Source organism: Odocoileus virginianus, chromosome 4 (genome assembly GCF_023699985.2).
Source record: "Odocoileus virginianus isolate 20LAN1187 ecotype Illinois chromosome 4, Ovbor_1.2, whole genome shotgun sequence".
NCBI classification, from domain to species: domain Eukaryota; kingdom Metazoa; phylum Chordata; class Mammalia; order Artiodactyla; family Cervidae; genus Odocoileus; species Odocoileus virginianus.
Genome location: NC_069677.1, coordinates 93,617,756 through 93,635,560, shown reverse-complemented (window position 1 = coordinate 93,635,560; position 17,805 = coordinate 93,617,756). Strand labels below are relative to the sequence as shown.

General features: G+C 47.2%; 1 protein-coding gene across 3 annotated transcripts in view; it reads right to left on the bottom strand.

Annotated features, from left to right (window-relative positions):
- KAT2B (lysine acetyltransferase 2B) overlaps positions 1-17,805 on the bottom strand; it is a 97,843-nt gene that overhangs the window by 28,728 nt on the left and 51,310 nt on the right. For all 3 annotated transcript variants that reach the window (XM_070467065.1, XM_020903905.2, XM_020903908.2), the window contains exons 6-9: positions 11,748-11,939; positions 7,012-7,118; positions 2,622-2,747; positions 136-272 (exon numbers count right to left, since the gene is read on the bottom strand). In XM_070467065.1, coding sequence (XP_070323166.1) covers positions 136-272; positions 2,622-2,747; positions 7,012-7,118; positions 11,748-11,939 — 562 coding nt within the window. The remainder of the gene's footprint in view (positions 1-135; positions 273-2,621; positions 2,748-7,011; positions 7,119-11,747; positions 11,940-17,805) is intronic.

The following is a 17,805-nucleotide window of genomic DNA, read 5'->3' as shown; positions in this document are numbered from 1 at the left end:
CTCCACCCTGAGCCCCAGACAACATGCAAACAGGGCGCACAGCTCCCTCAGCAACACCACCCCGTCCCCAGCAGCAGGAGCGGCTACGGGGTGGACAGGGCCCGCCCGCAGGCGGCTCGCGTTCCCCCTGCTGACCTCTGGCCCAAGCATTGCCGCGGGGTCTGTGATGGTGGACATGACCTCGTGGATTAACTCCAGTGGGATATCGCCCATCACCCGGGGCTTCTTGGTCTCCTCCAAAATATGAGAGTCGTTCATTTTCCTCTTTTCTCCTTGATGATCAAAATAAAAGGGCGAACGGTGGGTTATTTTAAACACAAAGCATGTGCCAACTAATCCAACTGATTTTCTAATAACACTGACAGGTGTGGACATCAACCCCCCGTGTACCAGGGAGGAGCGGTGCAGCAGAAGGTGGGAAAGAGGAGGCCGCAGTAACTGCCCACTGTTCTTTTTCTTTTCTACTTTACTTATTTATTGGCTGGGCAGCATGTGGGATTTCCTTGAGCAGGGACTGAATCTCTGCCCCCTGCACTGGGACAGAGTCTTAACTGCTGGCCCACCAGGGAGTCCCCCAAGTGCCCACCATTCTAAAGAGCATTTGCTCTCGGCACTAAGTTTTTTAACTTGACATGTGAGTTATTAAGGCACTGCTCCTTCATGTGCATATTGAGGGGGGAGTCTAATTATCACTGGTTATTAACCTCCATGTTGGAGATTAATTGTCCCTTTGTGGTCAGAAGAATATGGCCCTTAAGATACCAAAGGTCAAAATTTCTTGAAACTTGAGTTATGACCTAAAACTTGACCAATTATTTGTAAATTAAGCATCTTCTTGGAAAGAATGTACACATTCGGGAAAATACATTTCCCGATTTTCAGTGCTCTCTACGTGTTGATTGTGTTTGTGGGGCTTCTGTCCTTAGTGATAGCTTTGTCTGTTTGATCTATGAATTAATCAGAGATGTTTCTTCAAGTATTCAACTTCTGGTTGATTTGATCATTTCTCCTTATAGTTAAGTCTTTCTTTCATATATGTTTGCATGGACGTATGTATATATACATCTGTGGATGAATGTTATATGTGTGTGTATGGCTACATATACTGGAAATACACTCATGAACTGTTTCACTTTGCTGGTGAATTTAGTTTTTGTCATTACAAAATGACCCTCATGATCTCTCACAATCCTTTTTTTGCCTTAAAATGATGCCTCACAAAGTGAGCAGGGCCCCTGGCCTTGGAAGTAGGTACATTCATTCCTAGATGTCATAATATATCACAGCTTGGAAAAGGCCAGGCAAAATCACGGAGAACTCTCCCCGACTTTCCTCCTTAGATTACACGGCCGCTTTCTGTCCTACCATCATGTTTGGTTTTTCTTTTTCTTTTTTTTCCTTCTGTCATAACGTATTTATTTTCACAATTAAATTTTTAAATGCTCAAATCCAACTGATTCCTCGGGTGTGAATTCCAGTAAGCAGGCTCCGTAAAGCATTCACACCATGCTGAGCTAAACAGCAGCAGCAGTGTCAAGCATCTCGTCCACACAAGATGCTTTTCCAAATATGAGGCAACTTACTAAACAGCTTTTGTTGAGTTGTATTTTTATAACTCTTTAGTTGTTATTATTGGAGGTGAGTGAGAATATTTTCCTTCATTTGATCAACTCTTCAAATCCCACAATTCCACAAGAATAATGGTGTGAACTATTTATTTTGGAGCTAAGGTTTATACCCAATATGCCCCAAACTGGATAGCTTGCTGAGTGCTGCAATGAGAAAGCACCCTGGGCTATATCTGAATTCAACGGCAGAGATTCCAGAATAGTCAGTAGCGCCTCCCTCGGAAGTGGCCCAGTGCTGCACGCTTCGCCCTTCACAGAAAACCCTCTCCTCTCCCCATCTCACGGGACTTCTCAGTGTCAAGCTTCACTCGTGCTGAGATGTGTCTAACGTCATGGCTGTGGACACAAACGCGGCCTTCGGAACATTCTATAACTGCGAAACACCTCTAGCATTAAGAGATTTTTTTGCCTACGTGGCAGATTACATTCATGGCCAAATTCTTTCCCCTCCTGTATCCAGCTTCTGCCAAATGATTCTGTGGCTCTTCCTACAAAACGCGTAAAGGGCATCTCCCAACCCCTTGATTCTGAGTCTGACCCCATGATTCGCTTCCAAAGACAAAATAAGATTAGGCATCATGGTGTACCAGCTATGAGCTTAAGCTGCAGGAAGCTGCATTTCTTCCTGCTCTCTGGTGTCTCTGCCATCATAAGGACGTATTCTGCCCCAAGGAAAGGAAAAATCCAGTGGTCCTCAAAGGAGGACGAGAATTATGCGAGCATAGCCTGAAGGAGACGAACCATATCAGCCACCTCCTAGGCAGCACACAGAATGAGTGAGCTATGATAATAAAGGATCACAATTTGAGACTCTGCGTCTCAAGTTGGTTTGTTAAATAGCAATAACTAACCAATGCAGCTCAGAGGGAGTTCCAGCCATTAAGATCCTTGATACGCACAGCACGCAGTTGCTTTAAGGCTCCCTTTCACACTCCTCAGATAACGGAGCTTCTCAGACAAATCACAGTCCTCGCTGATGCCCTCTGAGCTTACCTGGGTTTGTCTCAAGCCCGGACACGCCTCGACAGGATGGGCTGGTGCTCCCTCCATTCTGCTGCTCAAGGGAAGTGGAGCTGGAATTGTAGGACACTGTCCCGGCCACAGGAGGTGGACTGATAACTGCCCCCGGGAGAAGGAAGAGAAGGCATTAAATGACGTCTTTCTTGGGTAGTAATGAACCAAGTGCACGCGAGACCATTCCACTCCTGTCCAGCACCCCAAAGCAGTCATCTTTAAGACAGACACTGTGGGGCCAATGTGAGCTTGATAATAAAGACAAGGGCAGATTATAACCCACTGGATAAAATAAAGATATCTGAGTCCACAGTGATAATAATATAAGAAATGAACAAATAAATAATTGGGAGAAGGTAAAACTCTCCTTACAGGAGAATGCCAACAAATAAGGAAGCAATGATGAAAGTCGTGGGGCGGCAGATTGGGTGCATGAGGCAGGTGCTCGGGCCTGGTGCACTGGGAAGACCCAGAAGGATCGGGTGGAGAGGGAGGTGGGAGGGGGGACTGGGATGGGGAATACATGTAAATCCATGGCTGATTCATTTCAATGTATGACAAAAACTACTGTAATGATGTAATTAGCCTATTAAAAAAAAAAAGAAAGTCGTGGGGCAGGGGGCAGTTAGGGAGCAGCCAGCACATAATGACTGATTCAGGGAAGAAGCATCTGTACAGACCGAATCTTGTGACTGCAATTTTGATAAAGATAGAATAGCCTCAAAGTATCTCCCCACAAAAGTACCTTTTTCTTTTTAAATTACCAAAGCAGAAAAGTTAACACTGCTGTGGAGAAATCTCAAAAACCCCACCTTAATTCAGTGACAAACTTCACACCAGTGATAATGGGAGAAGCCAACATTACGTGCCTCCTGATGTGACAGAAAATGGCTGTGAACCGCATGGCTGAGATAAGAGGAAGGATGAAAAACAGAAGCCAGATTAAGGAGTAATATGGCATCAAGGTTAAAATTCCTCACTGTGATAACTGTGCTGGGGTTAAATACGAAAACCCTCTTGCTCTTAGGAGATTCCCACTGAAGTCAGCAAAGGGGCGTGACCTTTGTAACCGACAGACCGTTCAGAAGACAGAAAGGTACACACACGTTAATAAACATGGAGAGAGACAGAAGCAGGAGAAACGATGGCGCAACAGGGCAAACGTTAACAATTGCTGAGTCTGGAACAGAAAATACACAGCACGGGACTGCTTTGTCCTGGTCCTGTAACTTTTCTGTAAGTTCAAGAGTGTCTCCAAACAAAACCATTTTGTTTTGCCTTTACAGAAAAAGAAAAAGCCAAGGTAGGAAGTAGGACGTTGTGTGCTCGTGCGTGGCTGATGGCAGGACAGACGTCAGCGACACCGCACACAGACCTCGCAGACAAGAGGCCCCAGAGCACGCCATCTCGGTGCGGGGACGCCCCCGCAGCCAAGAGTGGTGAAAGAAGCAAAACTAGCTACAGAGACACGGGCACACAGCTCCTAACTGAACAGCAACCGGTATGTAAAGAACTGGAATATACTGATCGACAATGTGTGTTAGCTTCAGGTACAGATCGAGGTGAATCCGTTAGACATTTACATACATCCACTGTTTTTTACATTCTTTTCTCATACAGGCCATCAACAATAAGTGTTAAAAAGAAAAATAGCCATATATAGGTGAGACTTCCTCAGATGCACGCACACGAAGGAATCAGAAGAGACGGAAGCGCCAGGCTGCAGGCCATTCGTTCCAGCAAACAGGCCTCCTGAATTTCAGGGCTTCCACACAAAGAGGAAGCTCTGGTGACTCACAAGACATCTGAGAACCTCGCCGAAGTTCAGAGCCGTCACTGTGACTGTCGCTTCTCACAGGTGCCTGGGTGTGCAGACGTGCCAATTAAGGAGACGATGGCCCTTTTCTCTCCCCCAGAGCACACGCTGCAGTCACAGCCGAACAGAAGTCGGCCGGCTCCTGACGGCAGCAGGGACTGAGGAGCGTGCCCCAGCTGAGCTGGGTGACGGCCGGAGCCACTGGGGTGAGCCTGGCATCCCGGGGGCCAGAGACAGCCGCCTGCTCCATGCTGTGCGGGGACGGGCGAGCCTCGGGGAGCGGGGCAGGCCAGGAGGCGTCCTGAGCAGGAGGGCCAGGGAAGTCTTCACAAAGAGGGGCCCCCTCCAGCCCTCCAGCGGAGAACTAGCTGGACCTGCCTGGAGCCAGGATCGGGTCCCCGCCTGACCCTTCCTCTTTCCTTCCACAAGCGTCTGCCTGTGCGTCTGCAAGGCACACGGGGGTGCAGCGGGAATCAGACGCAATGGGGCACCCAGTCCTGTCACTCGGAAAGCTCTGCTTTTGGGCGACTGGCTGCTCCTCTCTGAGCTCCCATGTCTCATCCACACACAAGGGTTAATCACACCAACTTCTCCTGGTTCTAGCTAGAGCTTAAAGACCCGAAGCAAAGCTCACCAGCCAGCACTCACTGGAAGTGTGAGCTATTCTCATGGATAAACTGGGTCTGACCAGGTAGGCGTCACACTCACCAAAAGGGGGCTGGGGTAGTGTGGTGACTGCTGAGGGCAGCAGGTATCAGGCTGATGCCCATCAGACCCTCCAGGAGCTGTTAACATGCCAAAGGCCACACCCTTGGTCACTTACGCCACAGCCTCTTGGCAGGAGCCTCAGGATCAGTAGGTTATTTTTTTTTTTAGTAGTATTTATGCATCTGGATTGTGGGGTCTTTAGCTGCAGCCTGCAAACTCTTCGTGGTGGCATGTGAGATCCAGTTCGCTGGCCAGGGAGGGAAGCTGGGCCCCTGACGGGGAGTGAGGAGCCTGAGCCGCTGGACCACAGGGAAGCCCCAGACATCAGCAGTATTTTAGATCCCGTGGGCGGTGCCACCGAGCAGACAAGCTAAAGAACCGGGGATAGGATATTATCGAGGTTCCAGGTTTGGAAGAAAGGAGACCCAGCTCTTGCCGGGAGGCATGGAGAGAATTAGAAAAGGGTTTGGGGGAGAGATGTCATCCAAAAATCAGGTAAGTCAAAGGCAGAGACAAAGCCAACAGCACGGGCAGAGCCGGACGCAGCAGGAGCCCAGGGGCGCGGGGAGCGCTCCGGGAAGGGCCAACACGCGGGCTGGAGTCCTGTCCACACAGACAGGCCCTGGAGGGCTGCAGACTGTGAGCCAGAAACGTGGGATTATATTTTATGGCCTAAGGTGAAAAAACACAACATAAAAGGTGTCTTTGACATGGTTTTGGGAACAAGGATCCAAAGAAAGAAGGTTTGATACGAACCAAAATACCTCATTCCCTAAGTATTCTGCTGGGTAGGATTTAATTTTATTCACATCCAAACTCAGGCTCCAGATGAAATAGCATTTTAATCACCTTCTCCAGTGCCGTATGCTCAGTGAAAGAAGCCAGAGTCGGACGTTACGTGCTGTGTGATCCCACTCGTGTGGCATTCTAGAAACGCACAACTATGGGAACAAAGGACGGGCCGGAGGCGGGCCGGCAGGGCCGAGCTCAGCGCCGAGCACGCCGCAGGGAACTTTCTGGGCCGACGGCCATGGGGTGATACAGCACTGGGCGTTTGCCAGAATCCACAGGACCGCACACTAGGGGTGGCTAAGGGTGACTTTCGCTGGATATAAAATCAAACCGGGGGAGGTGTCGAGAACGGCAGAAACAAACGACCTTTGCTGCAGGCGGCACTCACAGTCCCCAGGACACACTGAGCCAGATCTACTGAAAAGGCGACACCAAAATTCCACGTTCTGCCTCGCCCCGCGGCCACGCGGAAATGCCTGCTCTGGGACCTCCTGACAGCCTTCTCCGAGGCTCTGAGCATCCAAGGCAGGAGTTCAGACCCTGGCTCCAGAGTCCGTGTGACTCCAAGTCACACGTCCTCACCAAAGGCCCACTGAGGCCCTGAGCCCACGGGGGACTGCACGTCCTGAGACTCAGCCCCACCATTACCCGAGAGCAGCCTGATGCTCCAAACAGACATCCAGGCTCACAAGGCAGACTGAGACGTGCCTGCAAAGCAGGCCGTGACCAAGACTCCGTCTTTAAACAGTCGGCATCGGCCTGCAGACCTGAGCGCCGGCGCTTCGCCCTCCGCACGGCTGTGCAGGGCAGACTGAGCAGACCTTGGGGCAGAGCAGCGGCTGCGGCGGTCTCAGCTGTCTGCCTTGCACCCGCCCGCCTCGGGAACAGGGATGTTGATGCCAGGTTTGCCAAAGTGTTTACTTTTCTTTGCTGACTCTAGTCTTCAATTTCTTGATGAAAAATGCAAATAAATGCACAGTGAACTGCAACAAACACTTCCTGGTTGTGTTCTGATTTATGCAAAAAAGAAAAATTTTTTTTTTTTTTTTTTACCTGTTTGGATTCCAAGCTGGCTGGTTCTGGAAGAAGCTGAGAGAAAATCCTGATCCCAGATGGGAGAGTTTTGACTATAAACTTCTTCTTCTAACATGGACAGAAACCTAGGCACAAGAATAAAGGCAAGAGTGAGATCACAAGTCATGCATTACGAGGACCCATGGCAATCCCACCAACACTAGCATCTCATCCTCAATTCAGAAATATGAAATACTCAAGTCAGTAAATCATCAGGTGATGATTCAGTTGGGTGGCCTTGGTATATTCAAATAGAAACGCATTTCTACAAACGTATTCTCTTTGGACTCCATGTAGGTATTAGTAGATACAACCTAGACCACACAGAGAATTACATCAGTGGAAATGCATTTCACCAAGTCCCCCTGGGAGAGTCCTGGAACAAGAGCTCATCTCTCCTTAGAGCTGTTGTCGTCATTTCCATCACAAAAGCTGCTCATATTTACTGAGTCCTTGCCACGTGCCTACACTGTGCTGAGAACGTTTCATTGAATCTTCTTATCAACACAATGAGTTACAGATTTTGTTTTTATTTATCACACACATGTACACATAGCTCTTACTATAGGATGGACACTGTTCTAAGCAGTCGACGTATATTAACTCACTCGCTCTTCTGAATAACCTTGAGATAGGATCCATTACTGTACTCATTTCACAGATGAAAATAACTTAGGGCACAGGCAGGTTCAATAACTGGTACAAAGGCCCACAACCAGTAAACTGCAGGGCCAAGACTAATTACCATGTTATATTTCCAGTCATGTTATAAAACAAGCAGGTCTCAAGTTTTGGGGCCACGGAAATCACCTGCACACCGTGGCTGGAATGCAGACACCCAAGCCCCACCCAGGCTCACTGAACTGCAGGCTGTGAGAAAGGTCCAGGCAACTGAATGCTGGTAAGTACCTTGGACAGTTCTTGTGTTTTCCCCCCAAATGCAAAAGATTGTGAGTAAAATACCAACCCAAATCTATACTTCTGGTATTGGAAAGCTTTCCTGCAAACCTTTCAGGCACATTCATTCTCATGAAGGAATATAGAACAACGGCTAAGAGCCTGGGGTCTAAAACCCAGTTACCACTTATTATTTCTGTGACCTTGGGACAAATTCCTAGCTTTCCTCTTCCTCGGTTCCCCTTTTATAAAATGGAGACATCAACAGTAACTTCTGCACACGGTGGTGTCAAAGACTATACACTGTCATGCTGCAACCGGTGCCAACCGCTGAGAAAGTGCTCCTTCGTTCACTCAACCAACACTGGCTGCCCGCCACACGCCAGGTGCCGCACCAGGCCCTGGGGGGCAGAGTGAGCACAGCCTTGCCTTGCGTGCAAGACATTTATACTGCAGCGATGTGAAAAGTTAGCAATTAAATGTCTCTGAAATTTTTAACTCCAAAAACCCTTTTAAAAGTATTTTCCCTAATCCATTTGGCAACAAAATCTTACCTGAACATATGCAAGATTATTTACAGTCTTTATAAATATAAATGGATTTGCTTCGGGGGATCTGCCCCCACCGCAAAGCTATGATATACAGTCTATGTGTTCTGTTACCTTTATAAAGCAGTCAAGTTTACCTTAAAGCTTGAATTGTGAAACATACCAAGTTTGGGTCACTGATTAAGGACTTACATTAACATTAACATCATCGTCATCACAATTAGGGAAAGCACCACTAATCTCCTCATGAATCAAAGCCTGTAAGACTGCAGAAGGGCAGGGAGAGGTCGGGCGGTGCAGACAGGTGGGGAAGGCCCTGCGGGTCTCTGGACTGGCCTCTCACACTCAAACATTTAAGAACAAGGAACCACTGCATGAACGTCGACCTGCACTCAGCCATGAGGTGCACGGTTTAAAGAAACAGCACGGGCCACTTTTTGCTGAGCTAGTCACCATTAACTTACACTTCAAAACACTTCAGTATGTCTCTCATCTAACACAGAAAGACTAACAGCAACCGGAGGCAAAATCCTTACTGAGATCACAGTTTGACCTTGCTGAGGAGAAGGGAGGTTCCTGATGCATCTTCTCCTTTGGCCCAGCAGACCCTGCCTTCACCTCGCCCAGCCCTCAAGATTTCCCAACCGCCCCTCATCACAGAAGTAAATTTCCTTTCCTTTCCCAGGCTCCTACTTTACGAGCAATTACATAACAGAACACTTCATGAAGCCCTACGGAGACTTACCAAAGAAGAATGCCATTAATAATTTAGGCAAATAGTCATGTGTGTGCTATATATATATATATATATAAAATTATTTCAATACAATAAAAGACAGTCTCATCTAATGTCATGAGAAAGTGCTTATTATGTATCCAGGGGTTACAAAATTGAACACAGAATAAAAGAACACAAGACACGGAGGAAACAATAAGAAATATCTAAAAGCACAGAAAGTAGATCACAACGGTAGGGCTATAGCAGTCCTGCCTCTTTGTTCTCTCTGAATCAGGTCTTCAGCGAATGTCCCTCTGTCACTGTTACAATGGAACGCAGACACCGAGGTTCTGCAGGACGCCTGCGTGACTCGGTGGGTGTGGGGGTGGCACGCAGGGAGGCCGAGCAGCAGGAAGGGCTGGAGCCCTGCAGACGCAGAGGCTGGGGTTGCACCTCAGCAGAGGCCTGGGTTCAGTGCCCGGCTGGGGAACCCGGGCCCCGCGCCCAGGACGCCTGCGTGACTCGGTGGGCGTGGGGTGGCACCAGGGAGGTCGAGCAGGAGGAAGGGCTGGAGCCCTGCAGACGCAGAGGCTGGGGCTGCGCCTCTGAAGGGGCCTGGGTTCAGTGCCCGGCTGGGGAACCCGGGCTCCGCGCCCAGCAACACGGCCAGAAAAAAGAAGGAAGGGCGGCGTAGGAGTGCAGGAAAGTAAGTGTGCAAGACCTGAAGACACCCAGCAAGGACGGGGCCCCACGGGGTCAGAGGAATCCAGTCTGACTCTGAGCCAGGCCCCAGCTCCAAACGGCACCTCTGGCTTCAGCATACGAGATTCTGCTGCCAAGTCTGCAGGTATGAACCCCTAACAGCCTCCAGTGTTGTCATATTCAATGGAAAGGGACTGAAAGGAGAAGTGGGTGGTAGCTTTACCCTGCCATTAGTAACAGAGAAGGAAGAAAGCGGCACTGATTTTCTCAGTTAAGCAGCTTAAGCATGCCAGAACTACGGGCTGAAGGAACAAACACTGTAATTAGCAAATATCTCCAAGAAGGAAAATGAGTTTGCTATGGGAAAAAACCTGCTCCTATGCAAGATAATTAAAATCTCTCATTAAGCACCATAAAAGGTGTGACGAGGGAGGGGTCCTCTGTCTGCTGGCTTAGAGGCAGGAGACAACTATAACCTGAACACACGAAACATGGCTTATGCGGCAGATGTAACAGAGAAACAAGAAAACTACATTAATCTCTAAGGAAAGGAGCTTAGATCAGTTAACAGGCAGCCGCTGAAATACACGAGCACCAGAGTTCCTAACCTCTTCAGGAACGACACCCGAGCTGCTGTTTAGGTCCTTCTGGACGTTCCTCCCTGCAGGACACCAAGTGTTCGGGCCCTGCCTCATCCTGGGTTGTCGCCGTCTTCAGGAAATGCTGCAAATCAGGTCACTAGGACTCACGTTCAGCTAAAACTCATGAGAATTATTCTCTAACTAACACTGGAGATTCATGCTAAACTGTAAGAACAAACTGTTCCGTCCGTTTTCATCAGAAAATCATTTTTGTTGCTGTTTTGGACCTAACTTATCTTTAAAAATTAAAATGATCATGTTTCCTGAGACACACATTGGGTAACCCAGAAATAGTAGCGATTATAAAAATCTAGTATTTCGGATAAAACAGGATTCCATCCATCTTGGTTCCAGGAGCATAACAGCACCTCTCCTAAACTGCTCTCCGCCTCACAGCTGTCTGTGGCAGAACTCTCTCAGACCTAGAAAGCCTGTTCAAATGACAGCTTCCACCCACGCTGGACTAGCGCGGCTGCCAGAGGGAGTGAGCAGGAGGAATCAGCTCCGCCCTGTCTCGCCGCACAAAGCTGAGGAGTCACCTGCCAGCCAGTCACCTGCCACCCTCAGCTGCCAGCCACTTACATTAAAGTCTGCGTTCTTCACAGTGAAAACCCATTCCAAGCCCAGTGGCATTCACTGTACCTTCCTACCCCCCTGACCTATTTCCTACATTTGGAAAATATTTAAGTGAGTCTTTACACGCTTGAGGTCTAGCAGGTTCAAGCAGCAAGGAGCCAAGGGCACGCGTGTGCCTGGGAAGCTGAGTACAGAGGCACAAAGATCCTCCTGCCAGAGATCCGTCTATTCCAGGCCGGCTCCCAGCCTCGGAGTCCAGTTCGTTCCAGCTGAGACAGGGATGACCTGCTGGCCACAGGAAGGACAGGAGAACTGGGTGCCTGAATCAGCCCCGGGCTCTCCTGCACCACCTCTTGGAGACCACTTCTGCAGGGTCCCCACTGCCCTGGAGCTGCTCCACACACAGCCCTGGCCTGTCCTCTGAGAATCGGGAGGGATAAGACAGGCCAAGGGAACAGTCGACCCAAAGTCAAGCTCATTTCAGATGGGCTGGAAACACTCACGAGGCTCCCAGGGGGGCTGCGAAGATGGGGGTCCTGCCACTACCCCCCCCAGTTCTGTCCACGAGGCTTCGGTTATACCCGTCCATCTCAAGCGTGGCACCGCGCAAAGACCCCACGAGCCCTCCCTTACTTCGGGAAGTGCGTGAGGATCAGAGTCCGCTTCTCCAGCGGGAGTTTGTCCTTCTCCTGCCTCGCCTGCTCCAGCAGCTGCCGCCGCATAACAGTGAAGACGGAGCGCAGCAGCGTCCTCCCGAACACCTGGGCCGTCTCGTACCGCGGCAGGCTGTCGCAGAACTGGGGCACGTTGCAGTAACACAGCCACCTGCACGGAGGAGACCACAGCATCAGCGCCCGCGCGCCCCGCCACGAGGCACACCCGCGACGCGACTCAACACCGGCACCCTCAGCGCGAGACCGGGCCTGCAGACACGCCGGGGAGGCACCGCCAGCGGGTCAGATGCTGGCTCACCCTGCCAGAGCCCTCGGGCCCAACTCTACTAGTCACTCCAATCCGCAGCATCTTTTAAACAGGAGGATGGATTCAAGGGGAACAGAGCACATCCCTTTTGGAGGAGAAGCAGAACTCCCCCACTGAACCCTCTGAATAAAACTTAAGACTGCTTTAAAATGCCTACACAGCACTCACACCCCCCACAGCTTCAGTGAGAAGATAAAGATCTCCACGACTGCTCAAAACTCAGTCAAAACGCAGGAAGTAATAAGCTTCCACCATCTGTCACCTAGGTACATGTTCAGTGACTCAAAGTCAAAACTGTTTCTCAGTGTCGCGTGGGGCTGGAGGGGTGCCGGGCCCAAGGGAAACCAGGCCTTTCCTGAGCACAGTGTGGGGCACAGGGCTGATGCAGGGCAGATTCAGGAGGCCGCTTTAGCCGAGAAACTGAAAACAAACATTCATCAGCCACCACCTGCTCCAGGGCCTCCCGGAGATGCAAGGCCTGAAATTCCCAGCAGTAGGGACAGGGGGCCCAGCGGGCGGCAGAGACCAGGAAGAGACCCAGCTTCAGTGCCCAAGTTCTGCTCCTCAGAGGCAGACGCAGCTGCCCCTCATCAGGGAGGGACCCCACTCCCCAGACAGAACCCTAACCCCGCCGGGGACCCCTCTCCCCGGACGGAACCCTCTACCCTACCAGGCGTCTTTGGCACCCTTTCAGGTGGGGGCCGAGCTCCCACACACCCAGACAGCTGGAGGAGACCTGATGACAGTCAGTCCTCAATAAAGAGTGGAGTAATGTCCACTTACTCAGGCTGTCTGACTTATTCTTTATGTTACTCTGTATTAGCTCCCCTATGTGGGGTGGGGCCGCTTCATCTTTGGGGAAGAAAACCTTCATTAGTGTTAGTTCATCTACCTAGATTCAAAATTAACCTTAAAACCCTGCTACTATTTCTGTTCCTCTCAACTTTCCTGTCCTAATAATTCACACGCAAATGTCACTCTATGATACAATACCCAGATGGGCATCCTAAGTGCCGTCCTGTATCCTGTCAAGTTGAAAACAGTGACCTTGGTAGCAGAAGAAACTAAAGGATGCATTTATTTTGTAATTTATAAGGCACGTCATATAGAAATTCATCAACTTCAAAGCTAATTTTTGCTGGAAGTTAGTCCGTGGCCACTTAATGAAGTTAAAATATTTGGAGTTGAAGGAAGGCCAGCTTCCAGGGAACCAATTATGAAAGTACACACGTAATCACAAACCATAACCATCAGATCAATTTCATGAGACTGTAAATCTTAATAAAAGTATGCCCAACGTGGTACAATGGGAGATATAAGGATTTAAGGATTTAGAAGCACCCTCCGATAAAGGCTTCGTGACGACAAGATCGCTGTGCCCTGCTGACACGGCGCAACAGCCGGCACAGCTGTGTAGCCACCCAGCCAGGTGTAACTACTGAGCGCTTGTACAAATGAAGAAACACTTTTCTTTTTAATTTTAACTGACGTATAGCTGGCTTACAAGGTTCTGCTAGTTTCAGGTACGTAGCAAAGCGATTCCGTTTTATGTGTGTGCGCGTAGAGATTCTTTTCCCTTATAGGTTATTACAGAACACTGAATACAGTTCCCTGTGCTACATACAATCAGTACTCGTTGTTTATTTTATACACAGCAGTTGCATCTGCGAACCCCAAACCCCTGATTTATCACTCTCACCCCTTTGTTCTTTGGTAATCATGTTTGTTTTCCTGAAGAGACTGATTCCGGGAAAGACTGAAGGCAGGAGGAGAAGGGGACGACAGAGAACAAGGCGGCTGGATGGACCGACTCCATGGACGTGAGTCTGAGCAAACTCCGGGAGACGGTGAAGGACGGGGAAGCCTGGCGCGCTGCAGTCCATGGGGTCACAAAGAGTCAGACAGGACTGAGTGACTGAACAACAAATTTTAATCAATTTAAAATTTACTTTCAACCAACAAGGGCTTACTGTATAGCACGGTGAACTACCCTATGATAAACCATAATGCAAAAGACTCTGAAAAAGAATAGATTTATATTCTTTTAATATATATCTATGTACAGTTGCTTCAGTTGTGTCTGACTCTTTGTGACCTCATGGGTTGTAGCCCGCCAGGCTCCTCTGTCCACGGGATTCCCCAGGCAAGAATACTGGGGTGGGTTGCCATTTCCTTCTCCAGGCGATCTTCTTAACCCAGGAATTGAACCTGCATCTCTTACATCTCCTGCATTGGCAGGCGGGTTCTTTACCACACACACACACGTATGTCTGTATTGTTCTGCTGTATGCCTGAAACCACTGTAACTCAACTACACTGAAATTTTAACATAAATAGAGGAAAAAATATTTAAAAATTTACTTTCAAATGGAAACCCTGAGAAATACTTTTTCGTTTAACTCAACTTTACTGTTTTGGTAGAACTCCATTTAGCTTTAACCACTTAAAATGTAATGGATAAATTAAAATATGCTGTAATTATAAAGCCCCCTCATTGGATCTGGAAGATTTAGTATAAAGAAAAGTAAAAGACATCATTAATAATTGCTCATATTGATTCCATGTTAAGTGATAACATTTTTATACAATGGGTCAAATAAAACACTATTAATATTAATGTCCTATCTTTTTAAATGTAGTTAATAGAAAATGTCAAATTACAGCTGTGGCTCACATTTGTGGATCATGTTATATTCTATTTGGCAGTGCTGATTTTGAGTCTGAAGAGCATTCCTATCTATGGAGGTCACATATGTCTGAGACTCTACTGAAGATAGATGCTATTTCTGCTACAACGATAGTGATAAATATTATAAAATCATAAAATGTTATCCAAAGTGCTTAACACATCATTCACTCTCCGCAGGGCAGAGGAAGGCAATGTAGATTAATATTATCTAGTCAAAATCTTCAAACAAAAGGTTTCCACTTATTTCCTCTGAAAATCACTTTATAGTACTTTAGTTTATACTTTTTTATTTAGTTCTGGTTTTGCTTCCAAAACTAATCTTATAAATTCTAAGGGCACTGTACGAAAAGACAGGAGATGAGTCAACACGTTCTGGGCGTTTTGGGTGTTATAGCGATTGACACAGTCTGGGCGTGCGGTGAGACAGAAGGAAACAGGAACGGATGTGTGTCTTGCTACTCCGATGTTCCTCTAAACACTAACCTGGAAAACAAGGGTGTACCTAAACCTCTGGTTTCAGGTCTCCTCAAAAGAAGTGAAAAGACGGTTTAGTCACTTTTGTATGCCTAACAGAGATCGCATGGTGTGCAAGTCACTGACTGTTCAAACAACTCTCAGATATTCATAGCACTGGGATTACTTGCAGTGACCTTGCTTTCTTTAAAACGTGAGTAGACCAGATAGGAAAAGAAGTGAAACTCTCTCGGTTTGCAGATGACATGATCCTCTACATAGAAAACCCTAAAGACTCTACCAGAAAATTACTAGAGCTAATCAATGAATACAGTAAAGTTGCAGGATATAAAATTAACACACAGAAATCTCTTGCATTCCTATACACTAACAATGAGAAAACAGAAAGAGAAATTAAGGAAATGATACCATTCACCATTGCAACAAAAAGAATAAAATACTTAGGAGTATATCTACCTAAAGAAACAAAAGACCTATACATAGAAAACTATAAAACACTGATGAAAGAAATCAAAGAGGACACAAACAGATGGAGAAATATACCGTGTTCATAGATTGGAAGAATCAATATTGTCCAAATGGCTATACTACCCAAAGCAATCTATAGATTCAATGCAACCCCTATCAAACTACCAACGGTATTTTTCACAGAACTAGAACAAATAACTTCACAATTTGTATGGAAATACAAAAAACCTCGAATAGCCAAAGTAACCTTGAGAAAGAAGAATGGAACTGGAGGAATCAACCTGCCTGACTTCAGACTATACTACAAAGCCACAGTCATCAAGACAGTATGGTACTGGCACAAAGACAGAAATATAGATCAATGGAACAGAATAGAAAGCCCAGAGATAAATCCACGAACCTATGGTCACCTTATCTTCGACAAAGAAGGCAAGGATATACAATGGAAAAAAGACAACCTCTTTAACAAGTGGTGCTGGGAAAACTGGTCAACCACTTGTAAAAGAATGAAACTAGAACACTTTCTAACACCATACACAAAAATAAACTCAAAATGGATTAAAGATCTAAATGTAAGACCAGAAACTATAAAGCTCCTAGAGGAGAACATAGGCAAAACACTCTCTGACATAAATCACAGCAGGATCCTCTATGACCCACATCCCAGAATTTTAGAAACAAAAGCAAAAATAAACAAATGGGACCTAATGAAACTTAAAAGCTTTTGCACAACAAAGGAAACTATAAGCAAGGTGAAAAGACAGCCCTCAGATTTGGAGAAAATAATAGCAAACGAAGCAACAGACAAAGGATTAATCTCAAAAATATACAAGCAACTCCTGCAGCTCAATTCCAGAAAAATAAATGACCCAATCAAAAAATGGGCCCAAGAACTAAACAGACATTTCTCCAAGGAAGACATACGGATGGCAAAAAACTCATGAAAAGATGCTCAACATCACTCATTATCAGAGAAATGCAAATCAAAACCACAATGAGGTACCATTACACGCCAGTCAGGATGGCTGCTATCCAAAAGTCTACAAGCAATAAATGCTGGAGAGGGTGTGGAGAAAAGGGAACCCTCTTACACTGTTGGTGGGAATGCAAATTAGTACAGCCACTATGGAAAACAGTGTGGAGATTCCTTAAAAAGCTGGAAATAGAACTGCCATATGACCCAGCAATACCACTTCTAGGCATACACACTGAGGAAACCAGATGTGAAAGAGACATGTGCACCCCAATGTTCATCGCAGCACTGTTTATAATAGCCAGGACATGGAAGCAACCTAGATGCCCATCAGCAGACGAATGGATGAGGAAGCTGTGGGACATATACACCATGGAATACTACTCAGCCATTAAAAAGAATTCATTTGAATCAGTTGTAATGAGATGGATGAAACTGGAGCCCATTATACAGAGCGAAGTAAGCCAGAAAGATAAAGACCATTACAGTATACTAACACATATATATGGAGTTTAGAAAGATGGTAACGATAACCCTATATGCAAAACAGAAAAAGAGACTCAGATGTATAGAACAGACTTGTGGACTCTGTGGGAGAAGGCGAGGGTGGGATGTTTCAAGAGAACAGCATCGAAACATGTATATTATCTAGGGTGAAACAGATCACCAGCCCAGGTTGGATGCATGAGACAAGTGCTCGGGCCTGGTGCACTGGGAAGACCCAGAGGGATGGGGTGGAGAGGGAGGTGGGAGGGGGGACCGGGATGGGGAATACATGTAAATCCATGGCTAATTCATTTCAATGTATGACAAAAACCACTGCAATGTTGTAAAGTAATTAGCCTCCAACTAATAAAAATAAATGGAAAAAAATGAAAAATAGAACGTGAGTAGAGCTGGAGGACTCGAGTGGTGAAGGCCACGTCACCTACCGCCTGCTGGACAGAAAGTCCTAAAGCTTTCAGGAATTAAGTGACCCTCCAGGTTTTCCTGCACTAAAGGCTAGTTACTTTCAGAGTCCAGACTAGAAGCTGGGTCTCTAAAGCCCCATCCCACTGTTCCTCCCCCAATCCGTGAGAAATACCATCCTGGGATGACACGCCTAA